This window comes from Erinaceus europaeus, chromosome 22 (genome assembly GCF_950295315.1).
Source record: "Erinaceus europaeus chromosome 22, mEriEur2.1, whole genome shotgun sequence".
NCBI classification, from domain to species: domain Eukaryota; kingdom Metazoa; phylum Chordata; class Mammalia; order Eulipotyphla; family Erinaceidae; genus Erinaceus; species Erinaceus europaeus.
This window is the reverse complement of record NC_080183.1, coordinates 6,824,342-6,837,953: the sequence shown is the minus strand read 5'-3', so window position 1 is coordinate 6,837,953 and position 13,612 is coordinate 6,824,342. Positions and strand designations below refer to the sequence as shown.

The window sequence follows — 13,612 nt, the reverse complement described above, 5'->3', positions numbered from 1 at the left end:
AAAGCAGCCAGTCATACCCCAGAACCCCAGGACCCCCCACAGAACTCTACAGAGCTCCAGAGAGCCCCCACAGAGCCCTAGGGAGCCCCCAGGGAATCCCACAGAACCACAGAGAGCCCCACAGAACTCCAGGAGCTCCATGGAACCATCACAGCTGAAGGGAAGAGGCTGGATCTGCCACTGAGCCAGAAGTCAGCAGGGCAGAGCGCCACCATAGAAGGACTCACATTCCGCTGGACTCCAGTGCCGTATTCTCTGGGCTCAGCATGCAAACAGTCAAGCACTCAACCAGAACCCCTGCCACCACCACCCCAACCCCTTCATGGCTCCTTCTTTCTTTTCTTTTTCCTTTTTTTTTTTTTTTTTTTGTGAAGTCTGGGCTTCCTGTGCACGTGATTCCATGACCACTTATCCATGGGGGGGGGGGGTCCACAACAGAGCTTCCCCTGGCGCCACGGCATCTCCCATGTGGTGCACACACCCTACCTACCAGACCCACCCACCACTCATTTCTCTTTAATCTCCTCAAAATGACAGCCTTTGTTAGGGGGTGGAGTGAGCTCAACACGTTTTCTCCTCTGTGGCTGAGGGCAGTTGAGCTTGTGGAGGGGTCAGGACTGTCCCCAGGGGCTCCCCAGCTGTGCGGGCCACCCCAGTAGCTCCACAGGACCTCTCTGCCTGGGAAGCAGCTTGGTCAGTGGGGACTGACTATCCCGCGGCCCCAGGTCACCTGCAGAGAGGCCAGGCTTAGATTCTGTCACCTCAGGGAGGGGACACTCATCCCCCAAGGCAACAGCCTCTCTAGGCTTGGGGACAACTGGAGCAAGTACAGCAGGACACGTCCACAGCCACAGGAAACATCCACACGGCCTTCCGCAAACGCCCCGGGGTCCCTGCGAAACTTGCTGACAAGGGCAGCAGTGACCCACCTGGAGTGACCGAGCTGCCCCCCAACCCCGCCTGCTGCAGGGTCACCCTCTGGATGCGCGGGGGGGGCCCCTCCACACATGCGCCAGCTTCCCCCACTCCTGCACTCTCTGCCTGCAGAGGCCGCCACTGCTTGAGTCCGTGGACCTGCTCTAAGCACTTTGGCAGCAGAAAGTTGGTTGTTTGGGGATGGGGGTGGGAATGGGGACACTTATGGTGGAGACATGTGGACACTTCCCTGGGCCTGAAGCCTCACCACACCACCTTGTCCTGACATCAGGCCTCACTAGCATCACAGCCTCCTCCAGGAAGAGCTCCCTGATGCACATTGTTCTTGTCCTTGTCCTCGGCCCCCAGGGTCCTCCCCTGGGTGGAGACCAAACACACACACACACACATTAGACAATCCCTGATTCCTGGTCAGCAGCCATGGCCTAGAGAGGCTTATGCTGAGACTAGAGAAATGGGGGAGACGGCACCCCCCTTGTGTGGTGAGACAGAATCACCAACGTCAACTCTCCCCTCTTCCCTGTGACTCTCACCCCTGCTCCTCCCCCAGTACAGTGTCACCTCCTCCCTGGGCTACCTGCCACCTCCGGGCATCTCTAGGCCTGCTGGGAGTAAGTGCCAGCTTTGGTGACACCTGCTGACCCAACGTGTAAAAAATGCCAGGAAAGCACCTGCCTTCCCTCCTATCAGCACTTCCCATTAGCCAAACTCAGACACAATCCAGCTGGACAGACACCTCAGAAACAGCCTGCAGAAGCCAGTCCCTCCAAAAACACAGAGGTAAGCCTCAGGGCTCACTTCCCTGGCCAGTCTCCTACCCATAATCCTTCCTGCCTCATCCTCTGTCCTCTGCTGAGCCAGAAAGGCCTTCCCTGCAGCCAGCAGCATGGCGTTACAGCAGCTGGAAGTGGCCAGTGACCCTCCCACCCACCGGCCCTGTGTCACCCCCCCCTGCAGGAACAGGGTTTCTCTCTCGCTCGCTCCCTCTCTTTCTCTCTCTCTCTCTCCTGTGTTCTTTCTCTCTCTCTCTCTCCCTCTCTCTCTCTCTCTCTCTCTCTCTCTCCCTCAATAATTAGTAAGTAAACATTTTTAAACTGAAAGTGGAGGAGGCTGGCAGTGATGCACCCAGTAAAGCACATGTTAGTGTGCACAGGGATCTGAGTTCAAGCCCCTGGTTCCCACCTGCATGGGGGAAGTTTCATGAGTGGTGAAGCAAGGCTGCAGGTGTCTCTCTTTCTCTCTCTCCCATCCAAGTACTAACCAGGCCCAACCCTGCTTAGCTTTGGTGATCAGACGAGACTGGGCATGTTCAGGGTGGTATGGTTGTAGACACTCTCTTTCTCTCTCATTCTCTATCCCTCTCTCCCAATTTCCATCTCTACCCAAAAGAAGTAAATAAGATTAAAAAAGAAAATGGAGAGTTAAAATTATGAAAGGCCAAAATTATGAAAATATGAGTTAAAATTATGAAATGGATAGTTAAAATGATGAAAGTCTTGTTACAACAGAGTAACAAGAGACTAAATTGGGAATTATAAAACTCCCTACACATAAATGTCCACATACTGTTGAATCCTACCAAGGATGAGCAGTGAACAGGGGACACTTCACAACCAACTCCATGACGGCAATGTGACCTTGACACTCAAGCGAGTAAGCTCGAGCCACCCACTGTAGTTAGAGATGGAAAGTCCCCAGCACAGAACATCCGAATCCGTGACATACAGCTCAGGACCAAGAGGGGTCTGCCCCAGGTACTGCACAAAAATCAACAAAGTGTGAAAACAGTGAAGTACAGGTGGCAAGCATATGACTGAGCCGGTAACATGGATCACTTGATAGTGTGCTGCTCTGCATGTGTGAGACCCAGGCTGGAACCCGGCTCTCAGTGCGTTGAAGGAAGTGTCCAAGCTGCTCCACCCTGCCCCACCCCTACTCTCTCTGACTGAAAAAGTCAGCCTGGAATGCACAGACCCAGAGGCAAGATCGAATCCGGCTCCCCACCTGCAAGAGGAACACTTCCCCATCCCAGCGGTGAGGCATTGCTGCAGACATGGCCCTCTCTATCTTCCCCTTCTCTCCTGACTCCTCCCTCTCTCTCTCTCTCTCCCCCCCAATAAACAAAGAAATAAATATACTTTAAAAATAAACTTTAAAAGTGTAAATGGCCAGGAAGGCCGCTCAACAGGAACACACTTGCACAAAGCACCCACCCAGTCCTTTCCCAGATGCTTTGTGAAAAACAAAATGAGCACGAAATAAAGCCACAGGGGACAGGAGAGAAACCCGAAGGCACACAGAAGCTGAGGAGCTTGCGGGCAGGACCGCCACCTGCCGCCCAAGCCCAGGAGCGCGTGAGGCCACAGAAGCCACTAGTCCACATACCTCTGTGCTCCATATTCTCAGGCATTTGCCCATTTTGTCCTATTTAGTCTTGGGGTGCTTCTCAGGGTATTATTACTTTGCAAATAAGGGGAGGAGTAAATTACTAAGCAGTCCCTTTTGTTGCCCTTGTTTTGTCATTGTGGTTATTACTGTTGTTATTGATGTCATTGTTGTTGGATAGGACAGAGAGAAATGGAGAGAGGACGGGAAGACAGAGGGGGAGAGAAAGACAGACACCTGCAGACCTGCTTCACCACTTGTGAAGTGACCCCCCTCCCCAGCAGGTGCGGTGTCAGGGGCTGGAACCAGGATCTTTATGCTGGTCCTTGCGCTTCATGCTATGTGCGCTTAAACCACTGTGCTATCGCCCGACCCCCTAGGACACACACCTTCTATGCCTGAAGTCAGCTTTCAGCCCTGGCACCACATGGGAGCCCCACGCAGGGCACTGGGGAAGCTCCATGGATGGAGCAGCCTGGCACAGTGACATTGTGCCTGAGCCAAACCCAGCTATGCAAAAACCAACCCCAAGAAGCTTTACTGAGTCGTTTTCCCTTGGTTTCCTGTGGCCACCACTGACCCCCCTGGGTCCCACGTTGTCCCAGAACTCACCTTTGGTGGCGTAAGCCTCAGCAATCATGCGCAGCCGGTAGGGGGCGCTGGCGGTCAGCGGCAGGTCATCCAGGCCTATGCGAGCATAGATGTTGAGCGCCTCCTTGTGGTCGCCCTCCACGTAGTTGAGCTTGGCCAGGATCAGGTTGGACTCCTGGAGGAATTCTGACTGGAAGGAAGAACAGAGACAGGAAGGTTTTCCTACCACCAGGCCTGGGGTGCCCCCAGCCTGAGACCACAGCGAACACTGGGGTGCAGCCCGGGTGTCCATCCCAGAGTAAGTGACGGTGCAGCAGGGGTGCAGGATGAGTTCTCGAACGGAGGTGAGTTCTCCAGGGGAGCCAACGGCAAGACGACAAGAGGAGCTGCTTGATTCATCTGTTCAGATGTGAAGTAACTCTCACATCTGAGGTTCAAAGCAACCCCAAATTAAGCAAGCTTACAGACAGGAAACCTATGGAATATTACTTGGTCATGACAGAGGATGAAGCTTGATACTTGTGACAACATTGGTGAATTTTTTTTTTTTTTTTTTTGCCTCCAGGGGCTCAGTGCCTGCACTCGAATCCACTCCTCCTGGAGGGCATTTTTCCCTTTTGTTACCCTTGTTGTTTATCCTTGTTATTGTTGTTGCTATCGTTGCTGGATAGGACAGAGAGAAATGGCGAGAGGAGGGGAAGACAGGGGGAGAGAAAGACAGACACCTGCAGACCTGCTTCACCGCCTGTGAAGCGACCCGCCTGCAGGTGGGGAGCCTGGGGCTCGAACCAGGATCCTTGCGCCCGTCCTTGTGCTTTGTACCATGTGCGCTTGATCTGCTGCACTACCGCCCAACCCCTGGTGAACTTTCTTTAAATTTTATTTGTGACAATATTGATTCACAAAATTATAAAATAACGGGTTATTCCATGCTGTTCTCACCACCAACATGGGTGAACTTCAAGACACAAGACAGGGAAAAAAAAAAAAAAAAAAAAAACCTGTGTTACCTGCTCCTATTTCTATGAAATGGCCTGAATATTCCAGTCCAGAGGCAGAAATTTTTGCCAGGGCTGGGGGCAGGGGTGCTGGCTGGGAGTGACTGCTCATGGTGTTGTCACAGGGGGTCTTAGGAGGTGAAGAAAATGTACAATTCAAGTCACAGCTACACGACTCTAAAATACTGACAGCCAGTGGACAGTATACCTGCAGCGGGTGGATTCTGGGGCATGCGAATTCTATTTCAATTAAGCCTTTGCAAAACAAAACAGAACAAAGCAAACTCCCCTCAGGCACTGGGTGGGGTGGGAATGGCAGGAATGCTTTGTCCTGGGGCAGACCAGCACCTGTCCACACAAAGGAAGCCTCAGCCTGGCTGGCCCTCACCACCAGAGGTGACCCAGGAAGGGCTGGCTTCTGTGCCAGAGGAAGAGGCCTGGGGTGTGTTTGCCCAGGAAGCCACTCTGAGCTTGGTAAGGTGGTGAAGTCTCTCCCCAGGCCCCTTGAGGGGCACCCTCAGTCCAGGCTGGGAGAGAAGAGACAGTCACAGATATATGAGGAGACATCACTCCCCCGACACAACCGCCCCCACCCCCAGCGTCTCTCCTTGGAAGCCAGAGCTATGTGTGGCTGTTCTGTGATCTGCAGCCGTGACAGACTGGGACAGATGGGGACAGAGCAAGGTGACCCAGAGCACCTGCCCAGTCACTACCTACATGAGAGGGGGAGATGGTGGAGGGACAAAGAGGCTTCAGAGAGCAAAGGGGGCTCAGGAGAGACCCCCAGAGAGTGAGAGTCACACCTGCACCCAAAAGAGGCACAAGGCAGGCGGGGGGACTCTGAAAAGACTACCGGAGAGACATCTGTGTGTCTCCTCTCCTTTCCTCAACCCCTTGGCACTGAGAACCACGGGCTTCAAACAGGAAGACAGCACAGTGGTTCTGCGAGACTCTCCTGTCTGAGGCTCTGAAGCCCCTGGGTTCAATCCCTAGCATCACCATCAGCCAGAGCTAGTCTCTATGTGTCTTTCTCTCACTAAAACAAATGAAGAAAATATTTAAAAAATAAAGGGAGCTGCCTGGGAGCTGCACAGGGGATAAAATGTTGGACCCTCAACCACAAGGTCATGTGTTTGATTCCCAGCGATGTTCTGGCGCTCTCCCTCTCCATCATAAACGATTTTTCTTAATCTATTTTTTTTTTTTGCCTCCAGGGTTATTGCTGGAATCCATTGATCCTGAAGGCTATTTTTTCCCCTTTTGTTGCCCTTGTTGTTTTATCATTGTGGTTATTATTGTTGCTGTTATTGATATCACTGTTGTTGGATAGGAGAGAAATGAAGAGGAGGGGAAGACAGGGGGAGAAACAGACACCTGCAGACCTGCTTCACCACCTGTGAAGCAATCCCCCTGCAGGTAGGGAGCTGGGGCCTCGAACCAGGATCCTTATGCCAGTCTTTGCACTTCATGCCATGTACGCTTAACCCACTGTGTTGCCACTGGACCCCTTTTAATCGTTTTTAATTTGAAGGTCTTTTATCTTTCATGTCTGAGGCTCTGAGGACCAAGGTTCAATCCCAGCACCATCGTAAACCAGAATTGACCAGTGGTCTGGTGAAAAATAGAAATAAAAAATATTCTCAGGCCCAGGCAGTGGTGCACCTGGTTAAGCACACACACTATGATGCACAAGACCCGGGTTCAAGCCCCTCCTTCCCACCTTCAGGGGGGCACTTTGACCAGTGAAGCAGGTGTCTCCTCTCTCACTCTCTCTCTCTCTCCCTCCCTCCCTCCTTCTTTCTCCCCTCCCCACTCAATTTCTCTTCGTCCTAGCAAATAAAAAAATAGTAAAAAAAAAAAAAAAAAAGGGAAAAAAGTGGCCACCAGGAGCAATGGATTCAGAGTGTTGGCACTGAAGCCGAACTACAGCCCTGGTGGCAATTAAAAATGAGGCGGAGCAGAAGGAAAGAGGAAAGAGCCAGAGAGAAAGAGAGACACCTGCAGCATTGCTTCACCACTCATGAAGCTTCCCCCCGCAGGTGAGGGTTGAAGGCTTGAACCCAGGTCCTTGCGCACTATAATGTGTACGTTCAACCGGGTGTGCCATATCCAGCCCCGGAAGTCAGACATTGAGGCCCACTGAAACTGTGCTTCCTCAACAGAAAGGACACAGACACATGGAGGCAGAGGAGGAAGGGCTGGGCAGCAAGCAGCTCAGGGAACAGCAGCCTCGGGAAAAGCAGGGGTCAGGCTGAGGGGGAGGGGAGCCAAGACGAAAGAGGTGACAGAGATTCTAAAGAAGCAGAGGCCTGTGGGAAGGACGGCTGAGCAGAAATGGGGTGGGTGAGCAGAAGAGCTCCTGGGGCTGCAGCCACCAGACCTGGGTTTTTGGGGAGCTGGAGAGAGGGACTCACACATGCACACACACGCACACACACACAGGACATTCCTCTGAAGGGGACCTTGTGTGGGTGAGTGAACTCAGGAGCTGTCCCCTCTGTGACAGTGGATTAGGTGGCAGGTGAGCTCTGGGCCTCTGTGACATCTGTGACCATGTTGGGGGTGAGGTGGGCCACATGCCATGTCTCAGGAGACTGTGTCAAGAAGGATCCTCCTCGTCCCTGTCTGCCCCAAACCCCCCACCTTGGGGGTGATCTGTCAGCAGAGGGGTCAGCTGGCTTCTGGGGAGACAATTCGTGACATCAGAATTGGCAGGAGGGGGGAGGGGGAATGCCCCCGAGATGGTCTACACCCATCTGCGAGAGGGGCCACTGGAGACCTGTGACTGGTCACCTGACAGCCGTGACCTCCGAGGTGCCCGCCCACCTCTACCTGCTGGATTCCCAGGGGGCCCACCCAGCTGGCACAGATAGGGGCTGGCCAATCACAGACAGCAACAACAGGAGGGGCTAGGAGGAGCCAAGAGCCCCCCCCCCCCAGTCCTCTCCAGATTTCAAGCCTCGCTCCCCACCTGCAGGGCGGAAGCTTCAGGAGCAGTCAAGCAGTGTTCCAGGTGTCTCTCTCTCCCTCTCTGCCTCCCACTTCTGTCACAACTTCTCATTTCTGTCTAATAAATGAAATATTTTTTTTAAATTGACTTCCTCCTTTTCTTTCTTCTTTCCTACCCCCGCCCCACACTTTCTCTCTCCCCTTCCCCCCTCCCTCTCATCCTCCTTTCCTTCACCCTCTTCCTTTCTAACCACGGTGAGATAGACACAGGATAGCACTCATCATTGGGCCCTTTCCAAGCACACAGTTCTGGACACCAGCTGTGTTCCCAGGGCGACACAGCCATCACCACCACTGTCTCCAGAATTTTCTCATCTTGGAAACTGTTCTCCCCTCCAGAAGCCGCTCCTCCCAGCAATCTCGGGGAGTTGCGTGCCTGCCCGGCTCACTTTCCTCACACATTGTGCTCAGGTTTCTGTGTGAGCTCCCCTGCACCAGCGGCTGGTGTCAGGCACCAGCGGCTGGTGTCAGTAACCAGCGATTGTCTCTGGGGCCTGGGTAAGCCTCTGTCCTCCCTAGTGACAATGGCAGCGCTCCCTACACTGTCCCTGGGCATCCTTCCCTTCCAGGCCACCCAGAGGGGTTGGATCAGAGGGGTGGACCAGCATGTCCCTTCTGTCCCCAAAGTACCTTGAGGTTTCCTCGGTCCAAGGCAGCGGTCAGGTGCTTGCGGACCTCCGTCAGCTGGGGCTTAGGACCCCGGGGGCTGGCCCCCTGCCGCAGGGGCTGCTCCTTGAGGTACTGCTCCAGCTTCGACTCCCCGAGGAGCAGTTCTGCCATGTCATCTGCAGAGAACAAAGGGACACTCAATGGGAATGGGGACCCTCCAAAACCATGGTGCCATCACACCCTAAGACCCCATACACAACCCCCCCCCCAGCACCCATAAAGCCTCTGGGACGGGGAAGAATGTGCCAGAAGGGTGTGCTCAGATGGCTCCTGTCCACGCATCCAGTCACCCCTTTATTGGGCACTTGAGTCTGGGGTGTGTCTCTGCATGAAGGGAGCAGGGGTGGGAGGCAGCACTGAGGAGAAAGGAGGGGCTGCCCTGCTTTACAACACAACCTTCACAGGATGCAGACATGCCTGAGGCCTGCTAGGTCCCAGAGGACACAGCCCCTCATCGGTGCAAGTGCCTGGGAGTACGGTAGCCCTGGCTACACTGATGCCCATGTGGGCCTGTAGAACAGAGAGCCATTTGGGAAGCAGAGCAGTGCTCGTGTGTGTGTGTGTGTGTGTGTGTGTGTTTTATGTCATTAAAAAATGAAGAAAATTAAAAAAAGAAATGATGCCACATGAACACGCTGAAGTCCTTACTGGAAGGCAACAATTGCATTAGAATCCTTTGGTTTCCTTCCCCCGCTAGCCCTGCACTTCCAACCCAGAGCACTGCTGTTCACTGTATATACCTGCCAGCTGCATTATGTGATTTAAAAAAAAAAAAAAGGAGTAGCTATCATTAAAAACACACACACAAAAAAAAAAACAAAACAGTGAGATTAAAATTTTTTAAAGATTTCCTTACTAATGAGGAAGAATGAGGCTCAGAGCACCAGTCTGGCACATGTGATGCCAGGGACCCAACGCAGGAGCTCAGGCTTGAGAATCCAATGCTTTACCCACTGCACCACCTCCTTGGACACGATAAAATTATTATTTGCATTGTCACCAGGGCTTCACTGCTCTGAGCCAAACATTTTCAAACAGAAACAGAGAGAAGGAGAGAGGGAGGCAGGCTCAGACCGAGGTTGTGCACTAGTCAACTGAACTATCTTTCTGGCCCTGAAATTAAACTTTATTTAATTTTATTTGTTTTTAAAGTAGCCTGGATTTATAGGACTATAAAAGTAGCAACAGAGGAGTAGCTGAGGAGATAGCACAGCGGTGACACACAAAGTCTTCCATGTTTGAGAGTCTGGTGTCCCAGGTTCAATCCCCAGCACAACCACAAGCCAGAGCTGAGCAGTGCTCTGCTAAATAAATTAATTAATATATAAATAAATGTAGCAACACCTACCATACCACCAAAGTGTCAATCCTCCTCCACAATGGAAATTTCCCCAGTCCCAAGCATATGCTACATGTAAGACCCATGTTCATTGGTCAGGAGCTGCATGTGGTTAACATAGTGGATGTCAGTTAGGTCACTGCTGTCAGCATGTCTGTCTGGATCTGTGTCCAGATGACCACCAGAGTGAATGGTAATCTTTGATGGGGCTTGGGGTCAATTCAAAAGTCTCATCATTGTGGTCTGAACTATTTATAGAGGGGGAAAAAATCACTTTATTTTATTTTGAGCGAGAAAAAAGTCCCTCTCCTTTAATAGCTGCAAGTATCGACATCTGGATCTTAACAGCAATTATTTCTGGCTTGCTATACCTACCAGTACAATTATATTTGACTTCTGTGTATTTTAAATTAAAAAAAAAAAAAACTCGATCCAAAATTTAGATTTCATTCTGTCTGTCACGAGTCTGGCCCAATGATCTTGTCCTCAGCATTGGGGGGCAGGGGTATATATGACAACAAGTGTGACACACAGCTTCCAGTCGAGCCTGTCCAGAGAACCGGCCTGCCCTGCCCCCAGGCTGGAATGTGCTTGGCTGGTGGGAGCGACACACGTCTTGCACACAGAATGAACACAGGGTGTCCCGAGTGAGGAGCTTTGGTCCTCGCAGCTGCCACCAAGCCCTGAGTGTCACTGCCAGTCAGTTTTACTGCAGGGAAAAGACACAGCTACTTCTGCCTCCTTGCTTTGGTCACTCTACTCTGACCTCCTTCACAACAGCCAGACAAGCCACCTAACTAGTTCTCCCGGGCAGACAGGCTTGATGTCCAGAATTCCCCACCTCCACCTGGCTCCGCCATGGTTGGTGGAGCAGTGCTGTGGTGTCTCTTCCCTTTCTGGGTCTCTCTCTCTCTTCCTCTTTCTCTCTCTCTCTCTCTCTCTCTCTCTCTCACACACACACACACACACACACACACACACACACAAGAAAGGGCAGGAAAGGGGGTTGGGTGGTAGCGCAGCAGGTTAAGTGCACGTGGCACAAAGCGCAAGGACCGGCATGAGGATCTGCGTTCGAGCCCCTAGCTCCCCACCTGCTGGGGAGTCGCTTCGCAGGTGGTGAAGCAGGTCTGCAGGTGTCTGTCTTTCTCTCCCCCTCTCTGTTTTCCCCTCCTCTCTCGATTTCTCTCTGTCCTATCCAACAATGAACGACATCAACAATAACAATAATAACCACAACAAGGGCAACAAAACGGGAAAAAAATGGCCTCCAGGAGCAGTGGATTCATGGTGCAAGCACTGAGCCCCAGCAATAACCAAAATAAAAAGGGCAGGATGTGGCCCTATCCCCAGGAATGACCTCTTCTGACCAGCTGTGCTGGGCACAGTTCTTTTGACTCCTGTGCCAGCCCCGAGCTCTAAGGCTAACGGAGCACAGAGGCAGCCCGAGTCACAGAGCTGACTCTCCGCCTGCTACATGAGTGGCTGAGAAGTTGGGAGTGATTGGGAACAGTGGGTCTTCAAGGCTGAGGCCCTGGCTCTGCATTTGCTAGTTCTTACCGTTCCTCATCAACTTCAGGCCTGTGCCACAATTCAGTGCAAGCACACACACACACAGAAACATGCATGAATACACACAGACATACATACAAACACAGAGATACACATACAGACACAGATATACAGAGCCATACAGACACACAGAGAAACACACATACACACAGAGACAAATACAGATAAACACAGACACACACACACACACACACACACAAAGATATACCCACACATACCTACCCACCCCACCCCCAACACGCAGGCTGTAGGCATCCTGTCCTGCTATCAACGGCTTCCTCCCATCAACTTCCTGCCTGGGGCTGAGTCTCTGAACCTTCCCCATACAGCCCTCCAGGCCCAGCCAGGCTGCTTCAGAAGATGCTGGCACCGGAAACAGCATTATCTCATTCACCTCTCAAAATAACCTACTAGATACAGGGTGAGGTGCAGAACACAGGAATAACTCACCAAGGCCTGTGGGCACTGAGTGTCAGAGCTGGGCTTGAACCCAGGACCAGCAGCACCAGGCCCACAGCTCCTCCCACACCCATTCTCAAAACACCCCCACCTGCTCAGGACCTGGGGGGAACCCGGCTGCACGCATCACAGGTTGGCAGGTCAGGGGGAGCCACATCACTCTCTCTGGTGGGTCAGTAGGTCCCCCTTGTCTATGTGAAGCTGTGTTCTGTGTCCCACTGCCTGGGGCTAAGTGACAAGCTCCTGCCTCAGCCAGACAAGAGGACAAACCCTGGGGACCAAGGTCCCCACAGCATGAGGCACGCCGAGATGCTGATGGCTGAGCTAAAGTGGGGCTCTGTGGGGACCGGGGAGCTGCTGGATGGTGGGCCAGGAAGACGCCCCCACACCTCAACTCCACCCTGGAAGGACACGTCTCAGGGACAGCGCTGCCACTTGGTGCTGGCTCTCCTGTCCCTTTAGAAGGTCCTCAGCTGCCTGACTCCTGGCGGCCTGTTCTGAGGATTTCAGCCACCCCTCCTGGAAGCCTGTGAGCCAACTGCGCATGGAAAGCTAGGTCCAGCTCAGGAGCTACCTGGAGCAGCCACCCAGCACAACCACCCAGCACAATTACCCAGCACAGCCACACACCACAACTACCCTGAGTCCAGATAGAAGAAGACGGGTAGCAGGGGGGAGAACTTGAACCCAGAGCTAGAAGAGGACAGAGGATGGCACCCACCAGCTGGGGCTACGTGGACTTGGATTGGCGTTCTCCCTTCTCATTGGCTCTTTCCCAGGGAGCGGCTAGAAGCAAGTCTGGTAATGCAGTCACAGGCTTCCTGTCCCTTCTCCATGGCTTCTGAGACTCCACAGTCACAGGCCCCCAGCCCGTTCTCCTGGGCTTCTTAAACTCTCAACTCTGTGAGAACCACGTGCTGGTGTTTTGTTGCTGTCCATGTAGTGGCAGCCAGAACTCAAAGGACCCAGCATGAGGCTGTGCGTGGGGTCTGTGTCCCTTTTGCAAGGATTGTTCCTGCGTTCCAGTGCAAACAGAGTGACATCGCCGAACACCAGGCCCAGGGGCTGCAGAGCAGGGACTCTGGGCACAGGAGGTAGAGTGACACTTTTCCTCAGGAAGCACAGGAGGTAGAGTGGCACTTTTCCTCAGGAAGCAGAAGAGTCAGGCTGGACTCTAGCAGCCAGCCTCAGCAGAGGTCTAATCACTGTGCTCAATTCTTTAAGGAGGGCCCTCCTCCCTCTGTTTTGACATCTGAAGAATGGGAAGGCTGGGCTAGACCAGTGGGTTTCTGATGTCAGTTGGCAGAAAGCCCTTCCCTCAGGGGAAACCTCCAGAATATGGTGATCAGACGAGTGAGGGAGCCCCACCCAGCCAGCCTCCAGGCCCCAGAAGGGTTCCTGGATGGCAGTTTGTAAACCACCATGCAAACCGTCTCTTGTGTGAAGGGAGGGACCTGAGCCAGACCTTGACAACAGGCCAGCTGGAGGCCTGAAGAGGACATGGGGCCCAAAGGGCGTGAGTGTGGAGGGGTCGAGCAGAGGGCTCAGGAGCGCAAGGTAGCGGGGGAGCCATATGTAAAGAGGAAGCACGCTGGGAAAGATGGTTGATGGGGTTGGGGAAGCTCCAGCCCTCTAGGTACAGTACAAGACCCCC

The 13,612-nt window shown here is 53.0% G+C and overlaps 2 protein-coding genes across 5 annotated transcripts in view; both read right to left on the bottom strand.

The window, feature by feature from the left end:
- The window catches only part of CCDC88C (coiled-coil domain containing 88C), a 494,884-nt gene that overhangs the window by 57,235 nt on the left and 424,037 nt on the right, over positions 1 to 13,612 (bottom strand). The window lies entirely within an intron of this gene.
- TTC7B (tetratricopeptide repeat domain 7B) overlaps positions 1 to 13,612 on the bottom strand; it is a 137,366-nt gene that overhangs the window by 117,099 nt on the left and 6,655 nt on the right. For all 4 annotated transcript variants that reach the window (XM_060181212.1, XM_060181209.1, XM_060181207.1 and 1 more), the window contains exons 2-3: positions 8,550 to 8,704; positions 3,934 to 4,102 (exon numbers count right to left, since the gene is read on the bottom strand). In XM_060181212.1, coding sequence (XP_060037195.1) covers positions 3,934 to 4,102; positions 8,550 to 8,704 — 324 coding nt within the window. The remainder of the gene's footprint in view (positions 1 to 3,933; positions 4,103 to 8,549; positions 8,705 to 13,612) is intronic.